Source organism: Peromyscus leucopus, chromosome 9 (genome assembly GCF_004664715.2).
Source record: "Peromyscus leucopus breed LL Stock chromosome 9, UCI_PerLeu_2.1, whole genome shotgun sequence".
NCBI classification, from domain to species: domain Eukaryota; kingdom Metazoa; phylum Chordata; class Mammalia; order Rodentia; family Cricetidae; genus Peromyscus; species Peromyscus leucopus.
Genome location: NC_051070.1, coordinates 85582318 through 85596878, shown reverse-complemented (window position 1 = coordinate 85596878; position 14561 = coordinate 85582318). Strand labels below are relative to the sequence as shown.

The window sequence follows — 14561 nt, the reverse complement described above, 5'->3', positions numbered from 1 at the left end:
CATGCATGACTGGTACCCACTGAGGCCAACAGAGGGCACTGAATCCCTTGGGAACTGGAGTTACATAAGGTTGTGAGCAATCATTTAGGTGTTAGTAATTAAACCTGGGTCCTCTGCCAGAGAAGCCAGTGCTCTTATCCATTGAGTCACTGTTCCAGCCCTGAAATTCTGGTTCCTTTTCAGTTTCTTTGAATGTAGACTTTCAAATTAGAAAAGTAGATCTTTCCTTTTCTCTTTTAGACCAGTTCTAATGTCCCACCTTTCTAGGAAGCAATCTGGCATTAGCTATGAGGATTTTTTTAATTTGTCCTATTATACTTTCAAGAATAATTTGTCCCAGGGAGATAAGAAGAAGCCTTAATGAAAAAGAAAACTTAAATAAAAAAAAATTATGTTGCAGAAACACAAACAGAAGAGCTGGGGATATGACGCGGCAGTAAGATACCATGACTGATGTGATCCTAGGCTTCTTCCCCAGCATTGGAAAACACATAAGGGAAGGATGTGTAAAAACAGAGGTTGAGATCAGCATAATGCAATCATATCTCAAGGAACAGCAGCCTTTACCAGAAACTCAGAAGAGGCAAAAAATGATTCTCCTTTAACCACTAAAGAGAACTAACCCCAATTCCATGTTTCTAGCCTCTAGAACCCTGCGACAGTTTAAGTTCTGTTCTTTTAGACACCCAGTTCACAGTTACTCATCGAAGGACCCGCTGTGCTTCTGCCAACACTTAGAATTGCTCATCAAGTTTTTTTCGTTTTTGAAGAATATTTATTTTTGTGGATATGGATGTTTTGTATGCATCGATGTCTGTGCAACACATGCATGCCTGGTGCTCGCAGAGGCTAGAGAAGGGAGTGAGGAGTTTACAGATGGTGTGAGCCACTATGTGGGGGCTGGAAAGTGAACTCTAGGTCTCTGGCTGAACAACCAGTACTCTTATTACTGTGCCATCTCTCTTGCCCCTTGTTTATAACTTTAGCCTTTCTGATAAGCAGGTAATAGTATTTCATTGTGTTTTGTTTTCAGTTCAGATTTGAACATTTAAGCTTAAGCACCTTCTTGCTCAGCCTCTCAAGTGTTTAGATTCATTGTGGTTTTGAGTGTCCCTTATAACCAATAGAACAGCAAATTGTTTCATTTCATGTTAATTGGCTACCAGATACCATCTGTGTAAAGTATCTGAATTTCTGTCCATTTTCTAGGTTATATGCTCTTTTTTTTCTTTTTAGATTTACAGGGGGACTTCTTTATATATGCTGGATGCAAGTTCTTTATGAACAGAATTACTGCAAATACACACTGCTACCTTTGATATGCATTTTTATTCCCTAAATAGTCTTCCTTTGGGGAGAAGCTGTGCTAAGGATTGAACATAGTACCTGGTGCATGCTGGGTATACACGTTGAGCCACACACCATCTTGGTCTTTTTGGTTAACACTATTTCTTCATTTAAGATGATACAATGAGACTAAACAATTTGTTTTGTTTTGTTTCTCGAGACAGGTTTTCTCTGTGTAGTCCTGGCTGTCCTAAATCTCCATCTGTAGACCAGGCTGGCCTTGAACTCACAGAGATCCACCTGCCTCTGCCTCCAAAGTGCTGGGATTAAAGGCATGTGCCACCACTGTTCAGCCTAAACTGAACAATTTTTATGGCTAGAAATTTTTATGTTATGATTCTGCCTACCTCCAATGTCAAGAAAAATACATGTCTATTTTTTCTTAAGAAAGATTTGCTGAACCTACAATCTACCAGGCTTTTATTTTTAGGCAGAGTATGAACTTGCAGATGGGTTGTGTTCATTTTTCTATTGCTGCAAAAAAACTCACCACCACCACCACAACAACAACAACAAAACAAACAAACAAACAAAAACTTCAGACTTGGAGGAGTTTAAAACCACCCTTCATTAGGTTACCTGTGCAGGTCTTAGCTAAGCACATTGCTCAGGGTTTCACAGTGTTGACATAAAGGCATCAGCCAAGCTGCCTTTCATTCAACTCTAAGCCCATTCAGCTTGTTGGCAAAACTCAGTTCTTTGTGGGTACAGGACTGAAGTTCTTGTGTCCTTGCTGGCTGGCTGTTGAGAACTCTCTGCCTCCTCCAGCCCACCTGTGTTCCTTCCTGGATGGTCCCCTCAGATTCAAATAACAACAGCACCAATTCATGATGAATTTTCATCTCTTTTAAGGGCTGAGGTGATTAGATTAGACCCCTGTGGATAATGTCCCTGTCCCAAAATCAGCTGCATATAACATATACCATGACTGTAATTTAGCATGACCATGACATAAATACACTGTCATAGTCACAGGACTCTGAGAAGAGGAAGGGCATCTTTGAGAAGCAGAATTTAATAATTCTGTCTACTAAGAGTCAAACTTACATTTCCCCAGCTAGATTTTTTTTGTTAACACAGTGCACTTTCCATATCTTCGAACATCTATTTCTGGACACCTCCAGCCCATTGTTCTATTTGTCCTCTGTGCCAGTTTCATACCGACTTGACTTTCATAATTTCATAATTAGTCTTGATAGCTGGAAATATAAATCACCTCGATTCATTCAAGACTGTCTTGATTAGTCGGACCTATCCTTTTCTTTATTAAGAATCCACTTAATTGGACTAGAGAGAAGATTTAGCAGCTAAGTGCACATACTGCACTCACAAAGGACATAGGCTCAGTTTCCAGCACCGACATGGCAGATCATAACCATCTATAATTCGAGTTCCAGGGCATCTGATTCCTTCTTCTGCCCTCCATGGGCACCAGACAGACATATATAATATACATACATGCAGATAAATACTCAGACACATAAACGTAAGGGGCAGCAGCAGTGAGAGGAGATGAGAGAGGGTGGCAAGGAGTGAGCACAATCAAATCCATTATAAATATGTACGAAAATGTCAGAATGAAACTCACCCTAACTCTTATAGCTGACAAATGCTAATAGAAACTTGGAAAAAAAAGAAATTAAAATTCTAGACAAAATATATTAATTGTAGCTCACTCTGCCCTTATGGAAAGGAGGTCGTTCTAATCGAGAGCTTCATTAGTCTTATCTGTAAAATAACGCCAATACTATTTCCTGCCGACTTGAAGGATCATATAAAAATTAAACATCTCTAAACTAGTAAAAGAATCTACTTTTTCTAATTTGCTTTCTATTACTATGATAGAGATCCATGACCAAAAGGAACATGGGGAGGAAAGAGTTTATCTGGGTCACATGGACTGGGTCAGTCCATAGAGAGAAGCCAAGGCAGGAACTCAAGGCAAGAGTCTGGATGTAGGAACTGACGCAGCAGCCATATGGCTTGTTCAGCCTGCTTTTTATACACCTGGGACCACTTGCCCAGGGGTGGCACCACCTACAGTGTCCTGAGCCTTCACGCATCAGTCATTAATCAAGAAAATGCCAACCTAATGGAAGCATTTTTTTCAGTTGAGGTTCCCTCTTCCCATATGATTCTAGCTTGTGTCAAGCTGACCAAAAAATATGTAGCACACTGCTTATCAAATGCCATCAGAAAAACTTAATTTAGGGCCATCGTACAAAAATATAACATCTCTACAAGAAGAAAATCTTTCAACCCACAAATACAGTACATCCTTCCATGAATTTAGGTATATTGTCAACGGTCTCTCATGGATACTTTTTTTTTTTTTTTATGTAGAGCCCTTTCATGTTTAAATTATTGTTATTTGTGTACATGTGTGTGCACTACAAATGAGAACATGGAGGTCAGAGGATAACTTTTGGGAGGCGGTTCTCTCCTTCCACCTTGTGTGTGCGTGCGTGCATGTGTGCGTGCGTGTGTGCATGCGTGTGTGTGTGTGTGTGCGCGCGCGCGCGCGCGCGCGCGCGTGCTGTGATGCTTGTGTGAGTGCTACAATGTGTGTGTGAGTGCAGACACACCCGTGGAAGTTAGAAGATAACTTTTGGAGTCAGTTCTCTCCTTCCATCCTTGTTTCCAGGGGTCCAACTCAGTTCATCAGGTGCTACAAGCCACAGGAATGAAGTAGGAATTCAGCTGTATATTATAAAGTTATACCTGGAAGAATTAAGAAATTCTTCCAGAGGAAAAGCCAAATCTCAAGGAGTATTTGGTGTTAGTTGGCTTTTACTATATCAGCTGTTTTCGGCTATGAATTCCATGTGTTCTCTCATAGCTTCCCCCAAGAACTAAGGTGTTTGGATACAGTCACATAGGCAAGGTTTCCTGCCTCCAGGCCTTCTGCTCTTCTTTTTAACATTAAAACCAGATATCTCCTTTAGCTAACATCCAAGGACAAAGCATTTCAGACCAACTGCTGATCTCCTGAAGGCCAGGTGGGCATTAGGTACAAAGCTTTGCTTCTTGTGCAAATTAAGCTCAGACCCCACTTCCTCTCACAGTGCCAAGTGGCAGCCTCAAGCAACTTACTTAGAACAAAAGGGCTCTTTGCATACCTGGTGCAGTGAAGCTATGGGGCAGGTTTCCTAGTTCCAAGCAGAGCTACCCTGCCCAACCAGAAAGCAGCAAGGCAGAGTTTGCAGATTGTAGGTGTATAGAGACTGGTTGGGGGAAGAACGAGGAGGAACGAAGATGGAGGGGACCAAAGATGAAGATGAGGATGAGACATGAAGAACCTAGTTAGAGCTATGAGGGGCAGGAGGAGATGGGACAGAGAGGAGCTAAGTACAAGGACAGAGATGAAGCTATGTAAATAGAATTTTGTTTCAGAAAAATAAAGTAAATGGACTGTAGAGCTCAGTGTACTTAGATTCATTCCCTCAGATTACCCTGTTGCTGAGTCTTCCCCAGGACTCGGAGAGAATTGTCTTCAGGGCAGGCCCCCTGGGGGAAATTTTGATAATCAGGCTTGTGTGACAAGCACCTTTACCCATGAGCCACTGCCTGAGCTCCCATGTTACTCTTCAGAGTTATTACTAGGTATTTGAGAGTTACTGGCACTAGAGTAAGTAGCAACATTTAACTTTTCATTTTCTTTCTTTTCTTTTCTTTCTTTCTTTCTTTCTTTCTTTCTTTCTTTCTTTCTTTCTTTCTTTCTTTCTTTCTTTCTTTCTTTCTTTCTTTCTTTCCTTCCTTCCTTCCTTCCTTCCTTCCTTCCTTCCTTCTTTCTTTCTTTCTTTCTTTCTTTTTTTTTCCTTACAAACTGTATGGCCGTGACAGGCTTCTTGCTAACTGTTCTTATAGCTTAAATTAATCCATTTCCATAAATCTATACCTTGCCACGTGACTCGTGGCTTGCCAGTGTCTTCACATACTTCTTGTCAGGGTAGTGGCTGGCAGTGACTCCTTCCGCCTTCCTGTTCTTTCTTTTTTCCTCTCTGTTAGTCCCGCCTATACTTCCTGCCTAGCCACTGGCCAATCAGTGTTTTATTTATTGACCAATCAGAGCAACAGATTTGACATACAGACAGACCATCCTACAGCACTTCCCCTATTTTTTATTTTCAAAAAGGAAGGTTTTAACTTTTACACATCTCCAAAGCCAGCTTGGTATATTTGGGAATTTGAGTGTGGTAAGAACTATATCAACTGAACCATCTCCCTACCCAGACCCCAAATTCACCTATAAATTCTAATTATCTATAGATTCAGATATTTACATTACGATTCGTAACAGTAGTAAAATTACAGTTAGGAAGTAGCAATGAAATAATTTTATGGTTGGGGTCACTACAACATGAGGAACTGTATTAAAGGGTCGCAGGGTTAAGAAGGTTGAGAACCACTGTTCTAGAGGCTGGGAAGTCAGAGTGACTTCTGGTTGGCTTTGAGTCAAGGCTTTCTGCTGCTTCAACTCACGGCAGAAAGCCAAAGGGCAAATGGCCATGCACCAAAAAAATGAAATACAAGGTGCTGCCTTGACTTACAGAGACGAATTCCCATGTAGTAATGCATCCAATCTCAGCAGAATAGCATTAACCTCTCGAAGATTCGTTAATACCATTCCATTGGGATTGAGTTCTCAACAGGGGTTTGGGAGGTACAGACCCTATTAAAACCTAGTAGGTATGATGAAATACCATTCCACTATAATAAAGAAAAAAGTACTGACACCCAGGACAGTGCACATGGAACTTGGAATCATGCTCAATGTTGGTGCCATGGTGGCATAAGCCTGTAATCCCAGCACTGGGAAGGCTAAGGCAGGAGGATCACAAAGTGTTCACATAGTGTGAACTTTGGGGAGATGGAAAAGATCTAGAATGATGGAGTGGTCATGACAGTACAGTACTATAAATACAATAAAACCACTCAACTGTACACTTTCATATAGTGAATTTTATGTCAACTAGAACTTGGTAAACAGTGAAATATTTGCTAAGAATGTCTTTATCCTCTTCGAAAAAGAAAAAAAAATTAAAACTACTCTGATACTCTGACTCTGAAAATGTGCTCTTTCAGAGTCCAGGGAACTTGGGGGTCAGGAAACCGACATGGCACTGAGGCTGGTCCTGACCCACAGTGGGTGGAACCACACATCCGCCTACAGCCATAAACATGGTTACAGTCCACATCTAAAAAACTGCACTCTCTGTTTCAACTTCATTTGTGTTTTGTTTTTTTTTTGTGGATGCTGGAGATCTAAACTCGGGCTTTTATTCTTGTGTGGTAAGAACTTTATCAACTGAACCATCTCCCTACCCAGACCCCAAATTCACCTATAAATTCTAATTAACTATAGATTCAAGTATTTACATTATGATACATTAACAGTAGTAAAATTACAGTTAGGAAGTAGCAATGAAATAATTTTATGGCTGGGGTCACCACAACATGAGGAACACAAGGTCTTTGGCAGGGTCATGAGGTGGAGACACGGCTCTGACCTCTCCATGTCCAGGACTACCTAGGAGTCTTGGCGATGCAGCACTGACAGTGACATTTAGGTAGCTAGATTTGTCAATACAGAGGTGGGCCCTGGGTGACCCTCTGGAGGGGAGAGCCCCACCCACACAGAACAGGCAGGGAGAATGAAAGATTATAAACTGCTTTGTTTTATTTGCTGCTTTTCAATGCTTGAAGCCTGAGCAGCCGGTGGAAAATTCCATGCACCAGTGAAACAAAAGGGAGCCAGAAAGGAGGGCAGAGAGAGGGCATCAGTCTCCCGGTGCTCTTCTCCACATGTAGAAGTTTTTTCTTACTACCCGAGACCCAGATAAACCTCCCGGGGCTTACCTACAGTAGTATGTTGAGGACCAAGTGTTCATTTCACCATGAAGGAAGTAGAAGGGGAGGGAAGCTACTTTATTTCCTAAGTGGGCAGTGGCACGGAAAACATAAATCAATGAAGCATAACACTGTTCAAGTGCTAACCTTTTAAGAGTTAGGAATACAAGTCAGTGCTAGAGGCCCTGCCTGACAAGCACAGACCCTGGGTTCAATCCTTTAATTTGCAACAACAGCTAGAGTAGAATTTACTAAGACTATTTAAGGTAATTTATTTTTACTTTTTCACATTAGTTACTTTTCATGGCAAATTTTCCTTATAGTCCTAGCACTTGGGCAGGAGAAATAGAATTCTGAGTTCAAGATCTGGCTCAGCCATGCAGGGAGTTCTAGACCAGCTGGGGCTACAATGAGACACTATTTCAAAACAATAACAACAGAACTCACAGTTCCACAAATTGTCCTCTGACCTCCACACATGAGCTGTGGCATAAAAGTCTTAATAATAATAAATAAAAAATAGAAAACAACAGCCAAAACATAGATTTAAGGTCTTAATTCTAAGGAAAATACAGATGATACCAAGACAGGGCAGGAATGAAGGTGTTAAGAATGACAGATATTTGGAAGTTTCATTTGTCTTTCTAGCCTCACTAATTAACAATTCTAGAGTAAGGCTGGTGTGCTGGCACACTCTTATAATCCCAGGATTTGAGAGGTGGAGGAGGGAGGATCAGGAATCATCTTCATAAGTTTGAAGCAAGCCTTTGCTGCAGGGTCTCATCTCAAAACACCAAAACCAAATAGCTGTGGTGGTGCATGCCTTCAATCCTAGCTCTCCTAAAGCAGAGGCAGGAAGATCTCTGTGAGTTCAAGGCCAGCCTGATCTACATAGAATTCTAGGCTAGCCACAGTTACTTACTGAGATTCTGTCTTTTTTTTTTTTTTAAATGTATAGTGTTCTGCCCGCATGTATGCTTGCATGCCAGAAGAGGGCGCCAGATCTTATTACAGATGGTGGTGAGCCACCATATGGTTGCTTGGAATTGAACTCAGAAACTTTGGAAGAGCAGCCAATGCTAACTGCTGAGCCATCTCTCCAGCCCCAAGATCTTGTCTTAAAACCCAAACAAAATGGTAAAACTCCAAATAGTTATAGGGCAAATCTTAAAAACATTCAGTGCCACATGCATCCTTGGCACTGAGTGTTCCTGACCTTCTGATTCACTCTCAGCGATATCACTGCCCCTGGTGGCTAGGAAATCACAGCCTTGGGAGACTGACTGGCCCCAAGAGCAAACATGCTGTCAGACACTTGAAACCAGCTACCTGGTTTGAAGTAGCTGCCAGTTCAAGAACACATCCAAAATTCAAAAGAGGAGCTTGAGAAATGGCTCAGTAGTTAAGAGCACTCACTGTTGTTTCAGAGGATCATGAACATGGCAGCTTACAACTGTCTATAACTCTTATATCAGGGCACCCAACACCCTTTTCTGACCTCTGTGGGTACCAGGCATGCACATGGTGCATAGACATGCACACAGGCAAAACACCCATACACATAAAAATAATTTTTTAAAAAAACTTAAAAGATTTCTAAACAAGGTGTATGTCCTTCAACTTTTCTTTGTTTAAAATATTTCATGACACAAAAACAAGTAACAACGACCAGGACAAAGTGGGGATGACAACACTGTGATACTTTAAAAAACTCAATTAGCCAGGCATGGTGATGCCAGCACTCGGGAGGCAGAGGCAGGTGGATCTCTATGAGTTTGAGGCCAGCCTGGTCTATAAAAGGAGTTCCAGGACAGCCAGGGCTGTTACACAGAGAAACTCTGTCTAAAAAAACAAAACAAAAAACCCAAACCTCAATCATATAGCTGACTTACCAATAATAGATTCTTATCAGCGCCGAAGGCCACAGGAGAAAAGAGGCGACGAATGCCAGGATTGGAATGGCCAGAGTTCCACCCGCAATCACAAACATGTTAACTACATCTAGATCCATCCTGCTCTTCAAGACTGGTGGACACCTGCAGAGGCTGAAAACAGAGAGCAGTACTGAAAAAATCTCAGGGGAAATGAGAAAGACTCAGAAAGGAAAAGGATCCCAGAGGGATCAGAAGACATACGCCAGAAGAAAAAAAACGTAGCAACTAGATATGATGAGATAGACTTGGAGGACCATGGGCCTCAAAAAGTGAAAATCAAAACTACAAGGTACATTGTCAGGATGACTGGGAAAAAAATCTGAGTACCCAATGGGTATCAGACAGTAGTAGAGTGCACAGTGCTATCATCTTAGAACATCCAACAAAACTGTGGCTGTGGACAATGTAGGATATCATGCCTAGGAGAAGCTTGTTCAAGCTTTGAGGGGGGCATGTATAGACTGGTATCCATTATTCAGTTTTAAAAGTTTAGGAAAGAAAAAGTAATGTATGTGAAATGTTAATTATGATGTATTATTCCCTCAAGTTTTGTGTAGATTTACAACATTTTATTTCCATTGATTGGTTGAGACAGGTCTCACTGTGTAACCTAGGCTGGCTTGAAACTCACTATATTGCCCAGGTTGGCCTGGATCTCACAATCCTCCTGCCTCAGTTTCTTGAATGCTGAAATTACAGGCAAGCATCTTACAATAACCAAATGAGGGGCTGGAGAGATGGTTCAATAGTTAAGAGCAGGACCTGGGTTGGGTTCTCAGTACCCAATCTGGAGGGTCTGATGCTCTCTGCTGCCTTCCTCAGGCACCAGGAATGGACTTGATACACATACATACATGCATGCAAAACACTCATACACATAAAATTTAAAAAAAATATAATCAAGCGAGAGAGGAATTGCATCCATTTCACAGATAAGGGCACTGAGGCAGAGAGAGCTTAAACCTGTTCTGTTCATCCAACTGTACTCTCAACTGCTTAGTCACTCGAAGCAGTTGTCTCAGCATGCTTCAATCACTGGCCTGTCTCTCTTCTAGAAGAAGTACACTTTGTTCAGGGCAAGAATAGTCACTTATGCTTTTTCTTAGTGCCTAGAATAGTACGTGGCACACACAAAGTACAAACAGATCAAAGAAAAGCAAAACTACAATATGGGATTAATCCTGTGTAACATGTTTTAGGGAAGGAATATCATCACCTATAATGCTAAGAGAGACTGACATTTCCCCTGAAAGTTAAGAAATTAAGAACCTCCCTGGAGAAGTTGCCTATTAAATTTAAGGTATAAAGGCTGGGGAAAGATGTGTGACTCAGTGATAGAACATGTGCCTAACATGCACAGGGCCCTGGGTTCCAGTTCAACACTGGGGGTAAAAAAAAAAAAAAAAAAGAATTGCTGGCACAATCTACAATGCACAAAGAATAGATATGTATAAATCTGCAGGCTAGGGCTGTGGGTATCACATGAGCTGATGGATGTAAGAATTCAGTTTCAAGACAGGCGGTGGTGGCACACGCCTTTAATCCCAGCACTCGGGAGGCAGAGGCAGGTGGATCTCTGTGAGTTCAAGGCCAGCCTGAGCTACAGAGTGAGTTCCAGGAAAGGCGCAAAGCTACACAGAGAAACCCTGTCTCGAAAAAAAAACAAAAATAACAAAAAAAAAAAAAAAAGAGAGAGAGAGAGAATTCAGTTTCAGATGACAGATGACTCTTCTTTACCTCAGGATGTCCTTAGGAAGTGCAGAGAGCCAGTGATTCAGACTCCGGAACTGGGAAGTTAATTACCCAATGTCCCATCAGTCTAGGACTTAGAACACTTTGTGCCCAAGGTCATGTACATCACGAGTTCCAGCACTGGAGACGGTAGGCAAACATAACATAAAGAGAAAAAAACCTTTATTCTGCCTGTGTCTGCTGGGGATATCACACTTTGGAGGAAAGTTCTACCAGAATCTGTCTTCTGAGCAGAAGAAACTCTTGTGCAGTAGGACTACTTAACAAGGCTCAGCCTTCCCAGAGAACTGAGAAAGCTATGCTTTCTGACTGCCACGTTTTAGGCCAGTGGTCCTCAACCTGTGAGTCATGACCCCTTTAGTGGTCAAACAACCCTTCCACTGGGGTCAGTTATCAGATATCCTGCATATCAGATATTTATATTACAATTCATAACAGTAGCAAAATTACAGATATGAAGTAGCAATGGAATAATTTCATGGTTGGGGGTCATCACAACATGAACTATATTAAGGGGCTGACACATTAGGAAGGTGAGAACCACTGATTTAGACAAAGAGAGGACAATTGTTTACATCTCTGCAATATTCTTAACTACAGAGGACTCGCCTCACTTTCCTCTGGAAGGTGGTTTCCCTACCCTGCTGATGCACATTTGTTGTGCCTGAGGGTAGGCTAGAGACAGAAAAAAAAAAACTTTGAGAATAAGGAACTACTAATTACCAAAAATCAGAAAACCACATAAAGGTGTTGCCTGGAATTTCCCAGACTATGGATCCATACAAAGGATAGTGCTTGGTGGCTTAGGAATGGGAGAACATTAAGTCAGGCTTCAGGGGCACAGGGCTTTGGTTAATGCCAACACTTACTAAGAAACTTATCTCTGCCGTTCAAGTCCTGTCAAGGCCAGAGAGCATCTCCGAGGAAAGCCTATCTGCTCCTAGGAACTCCTGGAAGTATTTAGCTAGTCAGTAACACTGTTCTCATCATTTATTCTAACAGGTTGTATGTATAAGTGCATGTAAGCATGTCATGAGGCAGGGATATGCCACAACATACATGTGGAGGTGGAGGTCATCAGGTGTGGCAGTAAGTACCTTTACCCAATGAACCATTCAATGATATTTTTAATTGTTCTAGGGATGTATCTTAATTTTAAGAATAAATTTAAGTAAAAAGATACTAATTTAAGGAGACACACTAGAGTCAGGGATGTAGCCCAGTGGCAGTGTGGTAGTCTATCATGCATTGAGTCCTGGGGCTTGATCTTGGTGCCACAGGAAAACAAAAGGAAATGCTAAGTGGGTGATGTGTGACTGAGGATGTGGCATGTGAGGTGCAGTGTGGAAGGGCATAGTCACAGATTAAGGGGCACTTGACTTAGGAACATTCCATCCACTGGCTCCTCTACACATTTTGCTGTGAGACCCTACTCTCCTCATCTCTTCTGCCTTTTCCTAATGTGGCGACTTAACATTTCTAAAATTATGACAGGCAATCAACGAAAAGGATCTAGTTAGCCCTTCCATAAATCTCATCTCCTATTACAGTTCCCCAGAAGCTAAAATGGCACCTTGACAAGCTCTTGATACCAAGTAATGCTTATTGTTTGACTTACTCTTTTTACTGATCTATGGTATAAAGTAGAGGCCCCAGGAGCCCTGCAACACACGGTGAAGGGAGGTAACATCAGGACAGGAGCTGGTTGTGGCTCTGCCTCAATATATGCCTTTTTGTTTTTGTTTGACATTCAATATAATCAGCTAATCAGGAATTTATTCTCTGTATAAAACAAACAAAACAACAACAAAATAGAGGAAGAGGTGGCCATTCTGTCAGCAAGGAGAGTCACTCAGTGTCAAACCCCTAAATAAGGCCCATTACTCAGCCTCCACTGCCGCATTAACTATATAGCCACTGAAACTATATTGGTCAGGGTCTTTATCATTATAAACAAGAATGGAGAGGATTTGGACAGAGATAGGTCAGGAGATCCAGATAAACCCTGCATGAGGGAAATCAAGTGCAGTCTGGTGTTAGAAATCAGGCATGACATTTCAGAACTCTTTAATGCCCCTGATTTTGAATGCTGAGGATCACGAGTGATGATATATTATTCCTCAGGGTACAAAGCAAAATATAAGAGCAAACAGAATACAGAAACACTCTCACTGACTCCGGCCTTCTAGGCATTTCCAACCTGTCCAGTGAATCCCAGGATATTTACTGCTACAGTCCACATATTTGTAATAACAGTATCATCACAATGTCAAAAGTCCATCAAATTTGACAAACTAAAGTTTTGGTATGTCCAAAACAATAATGCCTTTTACAACAAAAAACAGTAACTGTGGCCACCACCAGAACAGTCAGATGTAAAACAGTATTCATGCACCAGTAACTCCCCTGTGCCAGCCTTGTACAGTGATTAACACCCATCTTCCCATTTTTCTCTCTCATAACATAATGAGAAACATGCCTCCCATAGAAACTTAAGGAAGCCAATAAAAACACCTTCCAAGGTCACCTGGTTGGTAAGTAGCATGACCTGAACTCTAACTCAACCCTGTAGGTCTCCCTACTTCCTATCTCTGCCTCTCCCATGTAGTGCTTTCTACAGCATGCAAGCACTGGGCATCAATTATGATAAAACTCCCAGTTCAGTGATTCCATAGATAATCCACTATATTTCTATAGAACTGCATCAACACATGCTAATACATTAACAACTTTTACAAGTTGCCAGTCTTGTTCAATCCTTATTTCTACTAGTATGTTTTTAAAATTATTCAGTGTTGCTTATGTTTCTTTGGTTATACAACATAAAAATTCTCCCCATAAAGTTTACCACTAGAAAAAAACCTGTTATTTTTTATTTTGTGTGTATGGGTATTTTGCCTGCATGTATACTTGTATACTACATGGATATAGTGTTCACTGGAACTTGAGCTATAGATGGTTTTGAGTTACCATGTGGGTGCTGGGAACTGAACCTGAGTCTTCTGCAAGAGCAATAAGTGCTCTTAAGTGCTGAGTCATCTCTCTAGCCCTGAAAAACATTGATTCTATCTAGGCCTCATGATACAGGCCTGTGATCCCAGCTCCTTGGGAAGCAAGACAAGAGGATCATTAGGTGAAGGCCTTCCTGTGCTAAGTAGCAAGTTCCAGGCCAGCCTGGGCAACTTAACAAGATCTTCTCTCAAAATAAATTTGGTGGGTTTTGTTTTGTTGGACATGGGGACATGGCTCAGTGGTAGAGTAGGTTTAATTCCAAGGGCTGAGTGCTGGTGGTTAAAACACTATAAAAGAAAGAAATATAGAAAAAGAAAAATGCTATGTTCTTGAAATTTGAGTGCAGTGTTCCCACTGGTCAACAGTGCTGCATCCAACAGACTTTGGAACTAGTTCCCAAAAAGAAACTGATTCTTCAAAACTATCAATGAAGATCAACAGCTAAAACAGCCGGTTGCACTCCTCTCCTCCTCAACTCTAGTTGAGCTCTGTAACTTGAGGCTCCAACAGCCTTGCTGTTGTAGTGAGCTACGGCTGAGCATGCCTGGCTGGGGTACCCCAGTGCTCTCTTCATTTTCTCCCTGGATAATCACAGAGGCTTTTTACCACCCCCCCATAACTCTTATAATGTTCTCCTGACTCTTCCTTCACCTCCATTCTTGGCCA

The 14561-nt window shown here is 41.5% G+C and overlaps 1 protein-coding gene across 7 annotated transcripts in view; it reads right to left on the bottom strand.

Moving 5' to 3' along the window:
- Abhd6 (abhydrolase domain containing 6, acylglycerol lipase) overlaps window positions 1-14561 on the bottom strand; it is a 45390-nt gene that overhangs the window by 15398 nt on the left and 15431 nt on the right. For 3 of the 7 annotated variants that reach the window (XM_028853817.2, XM_028853814.2, XM_037208643.1), the window contains one exon: window positions 9090-9242. The exons of 3 other annotated variants lie outside the window; for them this stretch is intronic. In XM_028853817.2, the coding sequence (XP_028709650.1) occupies window positions 9090-9208 (119 nt within the window). In that variant the 5' untranslated portion in view covers window positions 9209-9242. Of the gene's footprint in view, window positions 1-9089; window positions 9243-10868; window positions 11004-14561 lie in introns of all 7 variants that reach the window. One more of the 7 variants, XM_028853815.2, reaches the window with a different exon arrangement.